We start from the raw sequence: 15,357 nt of genomic DNA, 5'->3' as shown, positions 1-15,357 counted from the left end.
GCGTCTTTAGCATATTTTTATTTTCCGACAAGGCAAAGTACATTTTAGCATTAAGATTCTTTCTATAGACAAATATACACAATCAACACAAAGCACTCCACTGCTGAAGAAGAATACAACTCAGACTGATTTACAGGGGAGCAAAAATAATAATAATCCTCAAAGGCGAGCAAACAATATGTGGCTAAGAAATGTTGCACAACTTAATACATTCTTTAAGAGGTCCTGCTTGGCAGTATTGTAATTATGGTCCACAATGGCTTTTCCGTGTGTTACACAAATGATTTATTATAGTTAAAGTCATGAGTCTTCCCCTACGTGCTATGAGTAGGAAATTAAATATATTTTGAAATTGTCATTTTTGGCAAATGTTTCTTCTAACATAAGCAGGAGTGCTCTTGCTCTCTCTAGTGGCTGCCTCTAACAAGGACAGGGCTTGATTTAAAAATAAAAAAAACATCACAGGGACACAAACGCTATACTGTACTCAGAACTTTAAAAAGAGAAACGAAAAACAAAAAAGTCCTGATGAAAGGGCACAACAGTAGTATCTGTGTAGCGTCTAACTGCATTGCAACGGGAGCACAGAAAAGCCAACAAATCAGTCAACAAACAGCTCATTGCAACAAAGCGCACACTTCTATGCTATTGCAATGTACTTTCCTAAATTACAGTATAACTTTAAATATTCCCTTACACTATACAAAATATTGAAGCACACCAAAAATAGCTCTAAAATCTTAAATGTATAATATAACTTTGAAGTTGCTGAAATAAATAATTTATGGATAAACTTACACGTGGCTATGCGATTGTCCAATGGAAAGTATGAATGACATGTCTGACTTATATTTGAACAAAAGAACACACATCTCGCCTAGTTTCAGTGTATCATAAGAAAAAAAGATTTGAGCCTGAATTCAAAGACTGCGGAAAAAAAAGTTTGGTGGACATCTTATTCAGGATGTGATTGATTTCATGTCTGGGTCATGTTCTGAAAAGGTTGACTGCACATTTATAAGCTGGTCAATAATATGACTGACTTGAGAACAACGGGACCAAAAAGTGACCAGCATGTCTCTGCTACATTCCTATCTGGCTTGAACTAAATACATATCGCCGAGATTCAGCATAAATCTATTTTAGCAAGTCTTGGACTTGACAATGCAAATGTTTCTTGTAACAGAACATAGAGACCAAATGTCTGTGCACAAACAATGGCGCAAGTATGATGTAAGAGTTAAAAAGGTTCATCTTCAGCTTCACCGCCACTAATTGATGACTTTGACCTGGAATGCTGTCATTTAAGCCAACACCCCTCAATATCCATATTACTAATGTAAACATGTCATCTCCGTGTGGGTCTAATCCACACCACTGCACCTTCCCATGAATCAATAACATAAAATAGATAAACACAAAGTAGTACTTTCAAAGAACATTTCTGGTTGGTTGGTATAATTAAATAACACAAATAGCATACTAGTTTTGAAGCTCTAAAGGATGACTTGAAACATGTCCAATAACAGCAATCTTATTTTTGAGTTAGTCACCACCACACTGTCATTTTAAATGTAAGTGCATTTATCCTTAAGCTGTTACAAATTGCATTTACTGTCAAATATTCTGCAACTACAAAATACAAACATAACCAGAATGGCAGTAGGTGACCCCAACGGTGGGAGAATACTTTTTTCAATTTGACAATTTAACATAAACCTTGGCAGTATTTATTGAAGCGGTAATGAACTTTGACTGCTGGGTAATGCACCGTTGAAATGTTTACGAAAACATTCACTATTGTCAAGCGCTCAATATATCGGTCAAACTATGGCAGTGAAAGGATCCAAATGTTCCCTTTGAGCATTGTGAGGAATCATCAGAATTACAACTGACAGTCATAGGAACATAATGCACAAACCTTGAATATGTCTGACTTCACAGATAAAATTACTAGCACAACAAAAGCTAAACATCTAACAAAAACAACATGTTTGTGTTCATCTGGTTAATAAAGAATTTGTCAGTAACAAACGTGGTGCTCCGTCCCTCTGCATTGACCTCAAATTGTGCTCCACACAAACAAAGATTGGATTTACTTTGTAGATACGTAGCACTTCCTGACCCTTGACCCTGCCAAACCATTCAGACTTAACTTTCATGTTTCCGGATGACAATACATAACGCATGATGGGGTTCAGGTTGTGAAATGAGTGGCAGTGAAAAGACCATTAAATATACACAGACAGTTATAATTATCTGTCAAAAAAACAAAACAAAACTCCCAGCCATACAAACTTGAATTCCAATAAAATTGGGACATTGTGTAAAGCAAAAATAAAACTTTTTTTTTTTTTTGCAAATCCTTTTCAACCTATATTCAATTGAATACACTACAAAGGCGACATTTAACTGATAAACATTATTTTCACAAAGATTCTTGTGTTTTGAATTTGATGCCTGCAACATGTTCCATAATTTAAAAAAAGACTGGGAAATTAATGCTCAAAAAACACCTGTATGGAACATTCCACAGATGACCAGGTTAACATTCAATATGAAATTCTACCGTGCAACGCAAAAGCCATATATCAACAACACACAGAAATGCCGCCAGCTTCTCTGAGGCCAAACTCATCTAAAATGCACAGATACAAAGTAGAAAAATGTGCTGTGGTCTGATGAGTCCACATGACAAATTGTCATTGGAAATCATGGGCTTGGCGTCCTCCGGGCAAAAAAGACTTTTCAGAAACGTCCCCGTTTATTTCTGCACGTGTTTACAACAGTGTGGCTTCGTTGCAGTTCGGACCCGTCTCCCATTGAAAATGTGTGGCGCATTATGAAGCGCAAAATAAGACAAGGGGTTGCACATCAAGAAGAATGGCAAATAATTGTACCTACAAAGCTTCAACAATTAGTGTACTCAGTTCCCAAACAGTGCGTGTTGTTAAAAGGAAACACGTACTTTTTTGGAGGGTGTTGCTGGCATCCAATTCAAAATGAGTGAATATTTGCCACACAAAAAAAAGTTGATCAGTGACAACATTGAATATCTTCTCTTTGTATTCAATTGAATATAGTTTTAAAAGGTTTTGAAAAAAATATTGTATTGTTTTTATTTACGTTTTACACAATGTTCCAACTTCATTGGAATTGGGGTTTGTACTACAACAGAGATGATCTATAAAAACTGTATAAATATTAAAATTCACAACAAAATAATTCAATAGAGAGGGTAACAATACAGTGAGTGACATTTGAGAGCAGTGCAATAAAAAAAATGATGCACAATAAAATATCAAAACACAATTAAGGTACACAGAGAATATTGTGTACAGGTGGAAAAGGATGTTCAACAAACAGACTGAAAGGCTTGAATGGAAAAGTGTACAGTACTGAAACCAAGAAATATGTGTAATTCACATATAGCATGGAAACACACACAACTCATACCCAAATGAAATGGAATGACCCGAGGGTGCCTTTTTCTTTTGATTTTCCTCTTTTTCTCATTAGAGAAAAGTTTCCCACAGAGCTTCGAAGTGTCACCGTTCTAAGCGATCGCCTCCTCCAGCGCAGGCAGCAAGCCCTTCTCTGTTAGGTGAGCCTTCAAAGAATTGAAAATGTAGAGCTGCTGGTCGGCGCGGAGGGCCAGGAGCTGCTGGATCACCTTGCTAGGGTTGGGGCCCCTGAGAGGTGCAATCAAGCCAATCAAAAACAGCCACTTCATAAAAGGACTTGGCAAACGACCATAGAGTTTTGAACAAACATTTGATTGCATTTACCTGATAAAGCTAGCAATGTAGACATTTACAAATGTGGCCATGAGGTATTGGCAGTCAAATCGGTCCATTATGCCACCATGTCCTGGAATAGTGTTGGCAAAATCCTGGAGGGAAAAAAGACATTTAATATTGCCTTGGCACAGAAGCTGGATGTTCAATTTAAATGTTAGCAGTAGGCATGGGCCGATATGAGATCCTTTTGGTATGATAAGCGTGAGCAAAAATATTAGGTTTATTAAAATTACAGCAATTTTTAACAAATATTTGTGTAAATAAAAAACTTTGTTTTCCCTATTAAACATATGTTATGTTATTTTTAAATACAATATCGAATATTATGCATGGAAGAAAATAAACATAAACCATGTTAAGTTTAAATAATAGGCAGGCATGTTTGCAGTGTAACTTTAAAGAGGCTGCTCATTTACGCAACTTTGCAAGCAGCCAATCATATTTTGCCCTGCTTAGAAGTCCCATAACCCTTATGGGTGACAGCCAGTATTAGCGGTTATTGAAACTTAGACTTTTTAAAAACTAAATAACCAAGCCAGTAAACGGCCTATGCCTACTCAGCTGAATATCTGATGAACATGTTGAGAAACAAGTAGCAGCGTACCTTTATCTTAAAGGCTCTCTTAAAGCCGCTGGCAAAGAATCCACCAAAGGGTCCAACGATGGAGGCAAATGTGGACAGGGCGATGCTGTGGATTTGGAATGGATAGAGACGAACTGTGGTCTGCAGACACAAGTGGGACAAGATTAGATGGAGACAGTCGGTGACGCCACAACTACAGAGACAATTCAGTATTGTGACCGATTCAGTGTACTCGTATAGCAAATCAATTTTCCCTTATTGAGATTAACTGAAATTCCCATAATCCCTTCAAGACTCCGAAAATCCACCAGCATTGTTAATATATGTTTTTACTGAAGGAAAATAGCACTCTATTGTAGAAAAAATATATAAGAGAATGTAAGGAACAGGCTTGGGGCATAACGGAATACATTTTTTACCCTAGGGTTAAAAATTTTTTTAACTGCATTCCATTACAGTTACAGGAGAAACAAAATGTAATCAGTTTACAGGTACATTTATTAAAAATGGGGATTACTTCGAGGGATTACAATTTCTACGATGAGAGAGAGTGCGAAAGAGGGCGAGCGACAGAGTGCGAGAGAGAGAGAGAGAGAGAGAGAGAAGGACAGAGCAAAGGAGAGCGCATGCACGCCCGCGCAAGTGGGACCGTTGCTACATGTCGAGGAGGTGGGAACGAACGAACTGACTAGTCGTGTCCTCCACACGCGGGCAGTTTGAAAAAGCTTCACGGACGGGAAGAGGAAATGGCGACCGGTATTCACTGGAATTTACTCGGAGCGAAAGTTTGAGCTGAGATTCCAGCGGCATACTACGCGCTGTAGCTTCTTGCTAGCTAGCCTACAACCATAATGTGAGTTACACCTTCCAAACAAATCTTCCTCCCACCAATTCCCTATTTAAACATCATACATAACATCTATCTATCTCTCTATCAGGTGTGGTTGCTTTTAGTGACAGTTCGAAAACAGCATATGGCCTTCAATCAATCAATCGCCTACATGCTTTTTAATTACACATAGATTAGATTTTTGCTATTTGTAGGCTGCCCGGGTCCCTATCACCCCCGCAAATAGCAGGGGCACATTGTATAGAATATATATTGTGGTGATAATTATTTTTATTTTGTCTTCATGAGCATACTCAATATTGGAGTAATCCAAAAGTAATCCAGTTACACTACTTAAATATTATGGTACTTGGATTACGTTACTAACTACATTTTTTAGCAGGTAACCTGTAACTGTAATTGATTACATTTTTAAAGTAACCCTCCCAACCCGTGTAAGGAAACACACTGTCTCCATCAACTGTAATTACTCTAATACAGATGTGTGCCTTTATGGGGCATGGCCTAGTGAGTGACATCAGAAACTGGAATCAGGTTATTTTAAGCCTGGTACATACAAGGATTTATCAAATTTTAAGATAGTGTTTATCTGACAGAGGCAGAGATGTGGAGCTGCCCCGTTTGATAACCAGCTGAAAGTGCATTGGCTCCCCTTGCCCACACGAGAGGCTTGCTTAGAACTCAAATTTGGGCTTGCAACACAATACAAAGCAATAAAATTGACAGAAATGAGTCAGCTTACTATTAAGTCATGGTACTACTGCACTTTTGTGGCCAAACTTGCTCATCCAAGTCTGAAGGCTTCTTGTGCCATATGCTGTGGACTCACCCATCCAGTGACAGACTCGAGGATGCTGGGAAGGGTGTAGTCCTGAAGCTGGAAAAGTTCCGGCGGCTCGCAGTCCACCTGGAAACTGTTGGAATCGTTGTTGAACTCGACTGGACATACGAAGTAGCGGTAGCCTGCCATCACGTAGGAGAGCTGCCAGAAAAATCAAGGTTTCAGATTACTTAGTTACAGGAATGCTGCTTAACTGATCAAATAGCAGAAATGAAGGGCTAAACAAAGTGAAGCAATGTTTTCACCAAGCTATAGTTTTGGTGATTTGAAACCGCAACCATTCTCACATGATGTGTGATGTCAAATGGCTTTCAACATTCAAGTTTTAATCTACTTGTTCGGGTTCACACAGAGACACAAGAGAATTAGACAATTATTTACAGTTGTCTTAAAGATAACATAAAAAAAATAGTCACCATGATGCCAAACAAAATGGTAGCAAAGAATCCACCGATGAAACCCTCCCACGTCTTCTTTGGCGACAGCTGTAGAAGACACAGTACAAGTACGTGGAACAGCTCCTTAATAGACGCGTAACATGTAGCATATCAAACGAAAGAAGGGATTAGCAGCGCACCACCAAGTCCACCAACCTTAATGAGAGGAGTGCGACCGAAGAAGAAACCAAACATGTAGGCCATAATATCATTACAGATCACACAGGAAATTGGCACAATAAACCTGTAAAAAAAAAAAAAAAAGCACAATGAGAATGAAAATTGTTTGTTTAAATCTTGCAAGGGTTACAAGTAAACACCTTTGCTCCTTATTTCTACATGTTATGATTTTGAATGCTGCACATTCAAAAAAAAGAACATCTTCAAGTATTGCATTTTCTGCTAGTTGAACAAAATGTGTACAGCGCACAGTGTTTACATACCAGATCATCCCTTCAAACAGGTTGTGAATGATGAGGTGAGACTGCGTCACCACAATCAGCAGAGTCACGTGAGTCCACCCAAACTGATGGAAAAAGATACATCAACATGTTTGTATTGCCAACTGCGTTTTTATTTTGAGTACTAATTTCTACAGTGAGTTGTCTATGATTGGGATAATGCATATCAATCAACATTTTAATATGTAAATGTGCCCAAGTTAGCTAAGATAAGCACATTTTCATTTGCAGTCCCTAGGCCAGATGTAAAATGAAAGCCAATGTGAAGTAATGTCGTCACAGGGCGGCCATCTTGGGACAGGGCTGCTCGATCACTCATAACATTACAATCAATGGAGCACGGACTTTGAAATAACTGTATATTGCTCAACTCTCCCAAATTCAACCGATTTTCATTTTTCTTATGCGATATGACAGACTATGCCACGTTTTTCAAAAAGAAAATCAGTGATTTAAACATTCAGCCATGTTGTTAAGGTTTGTAATAAACCAATCTGTTCGTAAATGCGACCTCCGAATATTTAAGTGTTTAAATCATAGACCTTAACAGCAGCAGCAGTGATTGCTTCACCAATTCTACTGAGTTATAGTAAGTAGACCATTTTTTAACATTCCATCTTACAATGTCTAATTTAATCCGACAAGAAAATGTAAACAACCCAGACAGACGAGCAAGAAATGATCATTTTGAACCCAAAGCAAATTGGAAACATAATAAATGAAATAGTTAGCAATAAACAAAACACAAGGACAACACTTAAGCAAATTGCTAAAGAGAAGAGGCTAGAAGTTCCACATCAATTATCTAAAGAAACACTGGAAATGACTGAAGAGTGCAAATCATAGGATGGGCAGGCAAGGTGTCTGTTTTTTTTTGCATTTGAGATGACAACCTGCCAATCATTTCTAGGCCAACCACTTCCCCACGCCTCCAGAAACTGATTCCCTCTTGCAGGCCTCATTAATAACCCAGCTTCCCTCAGGGGGGATGCTAAGAAGAGACCGGATGCTACTTACCATGTAGAACTGAAGGCGGTAGTGCTTCTTCACCAAACTCAGCACAAACATGCAGAAACCTGAAGTGTGAACATGGTCATCAATGCAATGCCCATTACAGGCTAGGCAATCGAGTCACAATTCAGGTCATCTCTAGATAAACCAATTAATTATAGTCTGACTTTGGCTAAAAAGCCCATGTTGATATGCAGCAGAGTGCCTCAAGGTCGCTACATCCTATTAATAGTCTGAGGACTGAGGAGACGGTGCCCTTGCAGATCAGTCATAAAATGGAAATACAAATCATTTGTCTCTTAGAATTTTTTTTAAAAAGGCTTGCTTTTTATCTTAGCCCCAAAGCTTTTATGGCTGAAGAGGAAAGAAACCAAGAAATTCCTGTTTATCTAATACAAGGTGAATCCATATCAACGCCTTCTTAAAATAATCGCCAAGATCATGTTTTCTGATTTTTCAGGATTTTTTTTTTTTATCCATTTGCATCATGAGGAGATGATTCAGGCACACAAAAAAGGGAAAAAATGACGTAGGCAATTATTTTAAGAGGGTGACGATATGTGGTATCTTCAGTCTACGCTCTTTCAAACTGCTGCTTGCTGTAACTAATTACAAAACCGGGCAGCTCAAAGCCACCAGTGATTACGGGCCACTACCATGACAACTAACTATAGCTAATGTGAGTCAAGTGTTGTACCTGTGAGGTAGAGGGCAAAGGAGATAAAGCGGTGGTATTTGCTGAGGATGCGAAGTGGCTCTTCCCTTTGCACCAGCGTGAAGAAGTAATCGGTGACGGTTTCGCCATAGAAGAAGTAATTGACGCAGAGCAGGAAGTACCTGTTGGGAAGAGTGTTGACACGCTAATCTCACGTGGTTTACAGCAGCAACATGCGTTCAGTATCTCCAGAAAAAGAAACTGCAAAGCATCACGCCTGATGGGAAGACATTGGATTCTGAGCAGGGAATCAGAAGGGAAAGCCGTCTGTCAGAAAACTTTCACCAATTTGCTGCAAAATAATTCCTCTGTAAGTACTGTGCCTTGGGGGGAAAAGTATTCATACCCTTATAACCACAAATTTATTATGATTTTATTTGATCAACAAAGTAGTATATAATGGTGAGGTGGAATGAAAATGTTACATAGTTGTACAAGACTTCTGATGGCAATTGATTGCACTGGATTGCATTTAGGGGTTATCAGAGGACCAGGGTATGAATACAAACAAACACTTTTTAGATTTAGATTTGCTTGATATTTTGCAAATTGTACAGTATATCATTATCGTTCCACTTCACAATTATGTAGGTGCTATTTTGTGTTGGTCTGTCACAAAAAAATTGAACAAAATCCATTCAGGTTTCTATGGTCACAAAATAGGGAAAAGGTCAAGGGGTGTGAATACTTTTTCAAGGCAGGATTAATGTCACGATAAGGCTGAACATCACAGGGTATACAAATCTGAAGCTCTACAGTACATCACTGCAGCTGTCCTTTACTTCTACTTTCACTTAAACACTAATACCTACTCTAAAAAAATTAAAACTGTTAAAATAACAAACCTCAGCAAATCTGCAACAAAATATAAAACAATATGATAAGAAGAAAAGGAAAAAAAAACTTTTAATTTTGTATGTGTAGGTCCTTACCAACTCAGTGTCCTGAACCATGGCAGATGATAAGAGTGGTAAACGCTGTAACCAATGGTGATGATTTCTTGGAAGCATTTGATCTGAACACACAGGACCTATACAAGGAGACGCACAATTACAAGGGAGGAAACGGATAATCCAGATTAACTCATTTGATCAATAGAACACAATATTCTGTGGGCCTTGCAAAATCAGTCAAAATCCAGTAAAACCGCTGGGAGCAAAGGGAGTTGCTTCAGTGAAAATGGCTGGGAGTGAATGAGTAAATAAAGCATTATAACTTGTTTGATTTGAAGTAGAAAGCTGTGAACTATCTGTAGCCGCCCTTTCATCCAGATCCTAACCAATATTCATTCTAATTCTAAAACTGAGACATTTGTTTGTGTGTAAGACTGCAACAACATCCAAAACAAAGATATCTGCATAATTTAATATAGCTTCCAACATGCTTATTCCATTGCTGCCGGTCATACTCACAATCATCATCAGCACCATGGGGCCCAAGTAGATGATAAAGAAGAAGAAGGAAATCATGGCAAGTGTAAGGATCCCTCGAACCCACCAGTTCTTCCATCTAAAGGAGATGAAGACATGAACATTTGGCTTCCTGAAGGAGGAAGGAAGGTGATGTCAATTCACCTTGAGGAGAGTCCGGACAAAGCTTTATTCAACACCTCTGGTGTGTCATCAGGTGGCACTGGCACCTCGGGGACCCCTGAGTCCACTTTGAGGTCACTGTCCGTCCCGCCATCTTTTTCCGACCTTAGCTCACTATCTGAACCCTAAAAAGCAAACACACATAGAATCAATTCAATGGTGACACACATGCCTGCTGTACCATAAATTCTTATTATTGTTTCACTATATTGCGAGTTGATTGACAAAATGTCCCCAATGTAGCTGCTTATGATTCAAGTAGTATTGCATACTGTATATTTTCTTCTGCCTTTGGAAAAGAAAATGGAACTATGTCCTGGACCTGAATCAATAAGTTTCAGCAAGCTGCTCACTAGAGGAATGCCTTCTAAATTCACCGATCATCGCTCTTCAGTTGAACAATCATGTGTGACACACAGCAACACAGAAAAAGCAAACTGTTCATACCTCGACTGACCCCTCTGCTGCAGTGACCAAATTAGGCTTGGAGTCAGCGCCACAGAGCAGATGGTCGACTGGCGGTGTGATGTGCTCCTGGCAACATAAAAGGCAAGACTCAGCAAGCTAATGTCACAATCCAACACACATTCATTCACATGGATATTTTTACAAGAAATTCTGGTGGAATAATAATGTCTCAGATTGAATATTCGTAGAATTTGATTCATATCATAACAACAAATCCACTCGATATGGACAAGTAAACAAAAATCAATCATTGTACATCTGGTGGTTCCCATGGAGACAATAGCCTTTTTTCCAGGATGCTTGAGTTAAAAATAGCCCATCGTCTAACATAAACACCCCACCAGTACTCCCACTTCATTATTCCTGTTAGACCGCAGGGAACTTGGAGCTCCTGTTTCTGGAGTGTTAAATTGATGATTTAAAAAAAATACTAATAATAAATAAAATAAAAAAGAGGGGGGGAAAAAATAACATTCTCTACTGATTCTTTACTCTTAGATATGATACACATAAACAATCTGTAGGCCCTTTACAAATAAAACAAATAAGAAATATGCTTGTGATTTTGTTTTCAATCAAGTATCAACCATAAAAATGGAACATAATAAGCTGCTTTGAAATTAAAATATGTAGACACATACTTGAAAACAACCGAATATGACAATCCATGACATACAACTCTTATCTAAAGGTCAGTTTGACATTTTGTTAAGACCCCAACTAAAACGCTAGTTGCGTTCGCAATGTGATTTACTTGACAATGAAGAACAATGATTCAGATAGAGAGACCAAAACAGAGTTTCCAGTAGAAAATAAGATACTCATTATTTACTAGGACACTGTCATAGTACTCATAAAATATTCAGTACCTCTAAATTCCGGAAATCCGGTCTGTCTTACTCAACACTTAATGGTTGTGGTTCAGTGTCGCAGAAGTGTTTATTGAAATGTTAGCATCATCTCACATATTTGAAATACTGAGAAGTTAGTCTCTCTGTGGAAGCATGAGTCACAGATTCTTGGTGGACAGATGTACATTAGTGCAAAGACTAGAAATTGTCTACAACAAGATGTCACCAAGGTCAGAAAGAAAGGAGTTGATTTACAGCATATCATACACACCCACAAATACAGTACCATGTAAATACTGTTATTGGATGTGTATCCAGGGTTGGGGAATCCAGGTTCAGAAAGTAAAAATCCTGCAACAGATTGGCTTTAGCCACAGTGGCTTCTACTCTACTGGCAGGTAAACGAGCTTGTCTCCACCTGTTGAGTAGAAGCACTTGTGGGTAAAACCAAACAGTTTCAGGGTTTTTACATTCTAGACTTGGATTCCCAAACCCTGGCCTGGTAGTATCACTGATTACATTAGAGAAATCAAATTAGACTCATTGACTGTGTATTTCAGTGACAGACTTGCCACAATGGATCTCACTTCATACCCGTAAACATAATTTTTGTTATGAAATCTCACACAATACAACAGTCCACTATTACAGAACTAGGTAGCATTTGATTTTTTTAGCATTCACACAAATATTTGACAGTCCAGTTAACAATTGGTATTTGTTTTTGGACAGGTCATAACTCATGATGTTCCTGGTGCATTTGAATTTTTTTGCAAAAGCTTTTAACTTAATCATTCACAGTGCCACATCCATCACTGCGCAGCGCCACGCCCCCTCCTCGTTCCACCCGCAATTTGACAACAACAAAACCCATTTCCTGTCTCTGTGTACATGAACATGAAATACAACGTTGTGTGTGTGTAGGTTGCAAGGCAAAGTTGCAAACCCTATCAGCCCACTCTCAAGCGGCTAGTAACCGTGGACATAAAAACAACCAAGAAAATATTTCTACAATTTCTGGTCTACGTTTATGGATGACTGACGAACAGAAGAGATGCATAATTGACCGTAGATGGTGTATGATACTGTATTTTCACATTTTGAATTTACTCTGGCTGTTGTTGTTCGATGACGACAGTCAATATGATCGGAATCAGTTTGCTATATAAATAAAATAACAACAACAGAGTCTTAAGATAAAGCTGCCTTTAATAGAACACCCCTTTCACATTTAAAGGGTTCCACAAACGCGAGCAACTGTCCTAAATGAATTAGCTAGGTGGCTAACTAGCGTTAGCATCACATTGCAATGACAGGAGCGCGTCCAAGCTAACGTTACCTTGTCCTCGGACGGCTGATGTTGTAACGTCGCTTCGGTGTCTTTGGCTCCACGGTGCCTCAGCTCTGTCATCTTGGCAAACCACGACCAAACGATAACGGCGAAGGTCCTGTGGTTCCGTGACACTTGGATTTCCTCTGGTTAAAATACTGCACGGTTTTAGTTTAGGTTATAACCCCGCCGAATTAAATGGGAGTGAAATGCAACTTCACTTCCGCTTTTCAAAATAAATGTTCTATCCAGGCGGATAGATGGGTCAGGCAATTTGTAGATTAGAATATATTAAATACTTAAATTTAAATCACTTCATGTTGTTCAGAACAGTGATACTGCATAGTGGGTTAGCACATCTGCCTCACAGTTCTAAAGTTACGGGTTCGAATCTCAGCGTGGCCTACCTGTGTGGTGTTTGCGTGATGGATGGATGGAAGGATGGATGTTGGAGAGATGCTTCCTGACTAATGCACTCTCCACCAACAGTTGTCTGTAACAGACTTGAACAAATAGTGTGCAATTCTGCAAATTTAGTATTGATCCAATGCCGTGTAAATACAGGTTCTAAATACCGTACTTTAATTTGGACACTAATGCAAATGCTTTTAATGCACCATAAAATTGCTATTTGTGATTTTATTTTCATGTCCTTTAACTATTTGTCATTTTTATTTGGATTATCAATTAGCCAAGACTCAAGAGAGATTCTGGGCAATTTTTACATGTTAATTGAAAACATTCTTATGTGTACAGTTTTTAAATAAAACTTTTTTTTCAGAAACAGTAGAACAGTTTTGTTTTGTTTTAATGTTTTTTTTTTAATCCCCATTCATTATTATGTCTGGATTTTAAATAAACATGAACGAATAACATAACATAACACAAACATTTTTGTTTGTTTTTCTGTTTGTTTGTTTGTTTGTTTGTTTGTTTGTTTGTTTGTTTGTGTGTTTTTTGTAATACAGCGTGTCCAAATGTATCACTCATAACAAAAAAGTTTCACTCCCTCTCATGTAGAATATGTTTTTCGGAAATGCAATTAAAAATAAAACAACTTTTAACTTTTAAAAATAAAACAACTTTTATCCCATTTATCCCATTCAGTGCAATTTATTTATTTTATTGTTTTTATTTTGTATTTATTTATTACGGAACCTACACTCATCAAACATCTTACAAAAGTCTGAATTCAGAGACATATTCATCATTATAATATGATTTAAAAAAGAATAGCTGCTGTTATCTGCTGGTCTAATAATGTAACTACAGCTGTAATTCAAAATAGGTAGAACGAACAATTTACATTACAAACGCATTGACTGCATAGAAAACAAATAAAAAATAGGGAAATGTATCAATTATATACAACCCCTTCTGACGATAAAAACATTTGGGGGATGGGAGGCGTGACCTCTTCATTTAAAAAAAAAATGGATGGGGATGGAGGATGTTATAGGAAGGGAATATATATCTTGCTAAATTACACATTCCATTAAAAAAATATATCAGACTTAAGTCTTTTAAGATTATGACTATAATCTTGTGTAGACTGTATTTAGTTTTCAATGGTGGGCTTTTATTTATAAGGTATATATACGCAGAGATGTAGCCCAAGGTACATGCGGGTATATGGAGAATACCCACTTCTTTTTCAGACAACATTGAGTATACCCACTTCTTTTCCTGTCAGTATTCAGTAAATCCACTTCAAAATCCCCCCTGATGCACACCGTTCAGCCATGGCCTACCCTCCGCTGATATTATCTATATTATATAGATATAGATATTATATCTTTTTTTTTTTCTTTTTTTTTGGGAGAGCTCAGTATTGATCATTTGACATGTCATCATCATTGTTCTCCCTTTTTTTTTTTTTTTTGTATGTGGATGTGTGTGTGTGCGTGTGTGCATGTGTGCGTGCGTGCGTGCGTGCGTGCGTGCGTGTAAAAAAAAAAAACCCATACCGTTCACCTAAACCGAACACTTCAAAATCCAGCCAGAGTCGTGGGGCCGCCAGGAGACCCGAAGAGGGACCAAAGAAAAGAAAGAAAAGCGAAGCCCAGCACCGACCAGACACCACCCACCGGGCCACTAACCAGAGTCCTTCACTAACCCCAGAGACATCTAAATTCCAACAAATCAGGGAGACCTCAAGGGCCCAAAGGAGAAACTGAGGAAAGGTAGAAAGGACAGACGAAGCAGAGTGAGATCCACAGACACCAGCCTCCACCGATTCAATGACCTGAAGGAGAAACAGATTGTGTCTGAGTTTCGATAGATGCTGGTGTGGTGGATCTGGCATGCATGAAAATCTCCACCAAAGAGGGGAGCCGTCGACCCCCGCCGGGACAGAGCAAGCGCAACACCTCAGGGCCCCCCAGGCCGCGGCAGCGCCAAAGGACGACCCCCGGGCCC

At 38.5% G+C, this 15,357-nt stretch overlaps 1 protein-coding gene across 1 annotated transcript; it reads right to left on the bottom strand.

Moving 5' to 3' along the window:
* cds2 (CDP-diacylglycerol synthase (phosphatidate cytidylyltransferase) 2) lies at positions 1 to 13,158 on the bottom strand. The gene is made up of 14 exons (XM_077561955.1): positions 12,949 to 13,158; positions 10,738 to 10,824; positions 10,273 to 10,415; positions 10,111 to 10,207; positions 9,631 to 9,728; positions 8,681 to 8,820; positions 7,990 to 8,048; positions 6,955 to 7,037; positions 6,668 to 6,755; positions 6,491 to 6,559; positions 6,063 to 6,215; positions 4,405 to 4,524; positions 3,789 to 3,892; positions 1 to 3,692 (listed from the first exon to the last, which is right to left on the bottom strand). Exons 1-14 carry the CDS (start codon positions 13,018 to 13,020, stop codon positions 3,557 to 3,559), a joined length of 1,449 nt encoding a protein of 482 aa, XP_077418081.1. The 5' UTR covers positions 13,021 to 13,158; the 3' UTR covers positions 1 to 3,556.
* Between the last annotated feature and the right edge of the window lie 2,199 nt (positions 13,159 to 15,357).

Source organism: Vanacampus margaritifer, chromosome 3, assembly GCF_051991255.1.
Source record: "Vanacampus margaritifer isolate UIUO_Vmar chromosome 3, RoL_Vmar_1.0, whole genome shotgun sequence".
Lineage (NCBI taxonomy): Eukaryota > Metazoa > Chordata > Actinopteri > Syngnathiformes > Syngnathidae > Vanacampus > Vanacampus margaritifer.
This window is presented reverse-complemented; position numbering and strand designations above follow the sequence as displayed.

Coding starts and splice junctions, on each gene's coding strand:
- cds2 (XM_077561955.1), bottom strand. CDS start 13,020: ATGACAGAGCTGAGGCACCGTGGAGCCAAAGACACCGAAGCGACGTTA. Junction 4,525..6,062: donor TCGAGTCTGTCACTGGATGG/GTGAGTCCACAG, acceptor TTGTGTCTGCAG/ACCACAGTTCGTCTCTATCC. Junction 3,693..3,788: donor TACATTGCTAGCTTTATCAG/GTAAATGCAATC, acceptor TGCACCTCTCAG/GGGCCCCAACCCTAGCAAGG.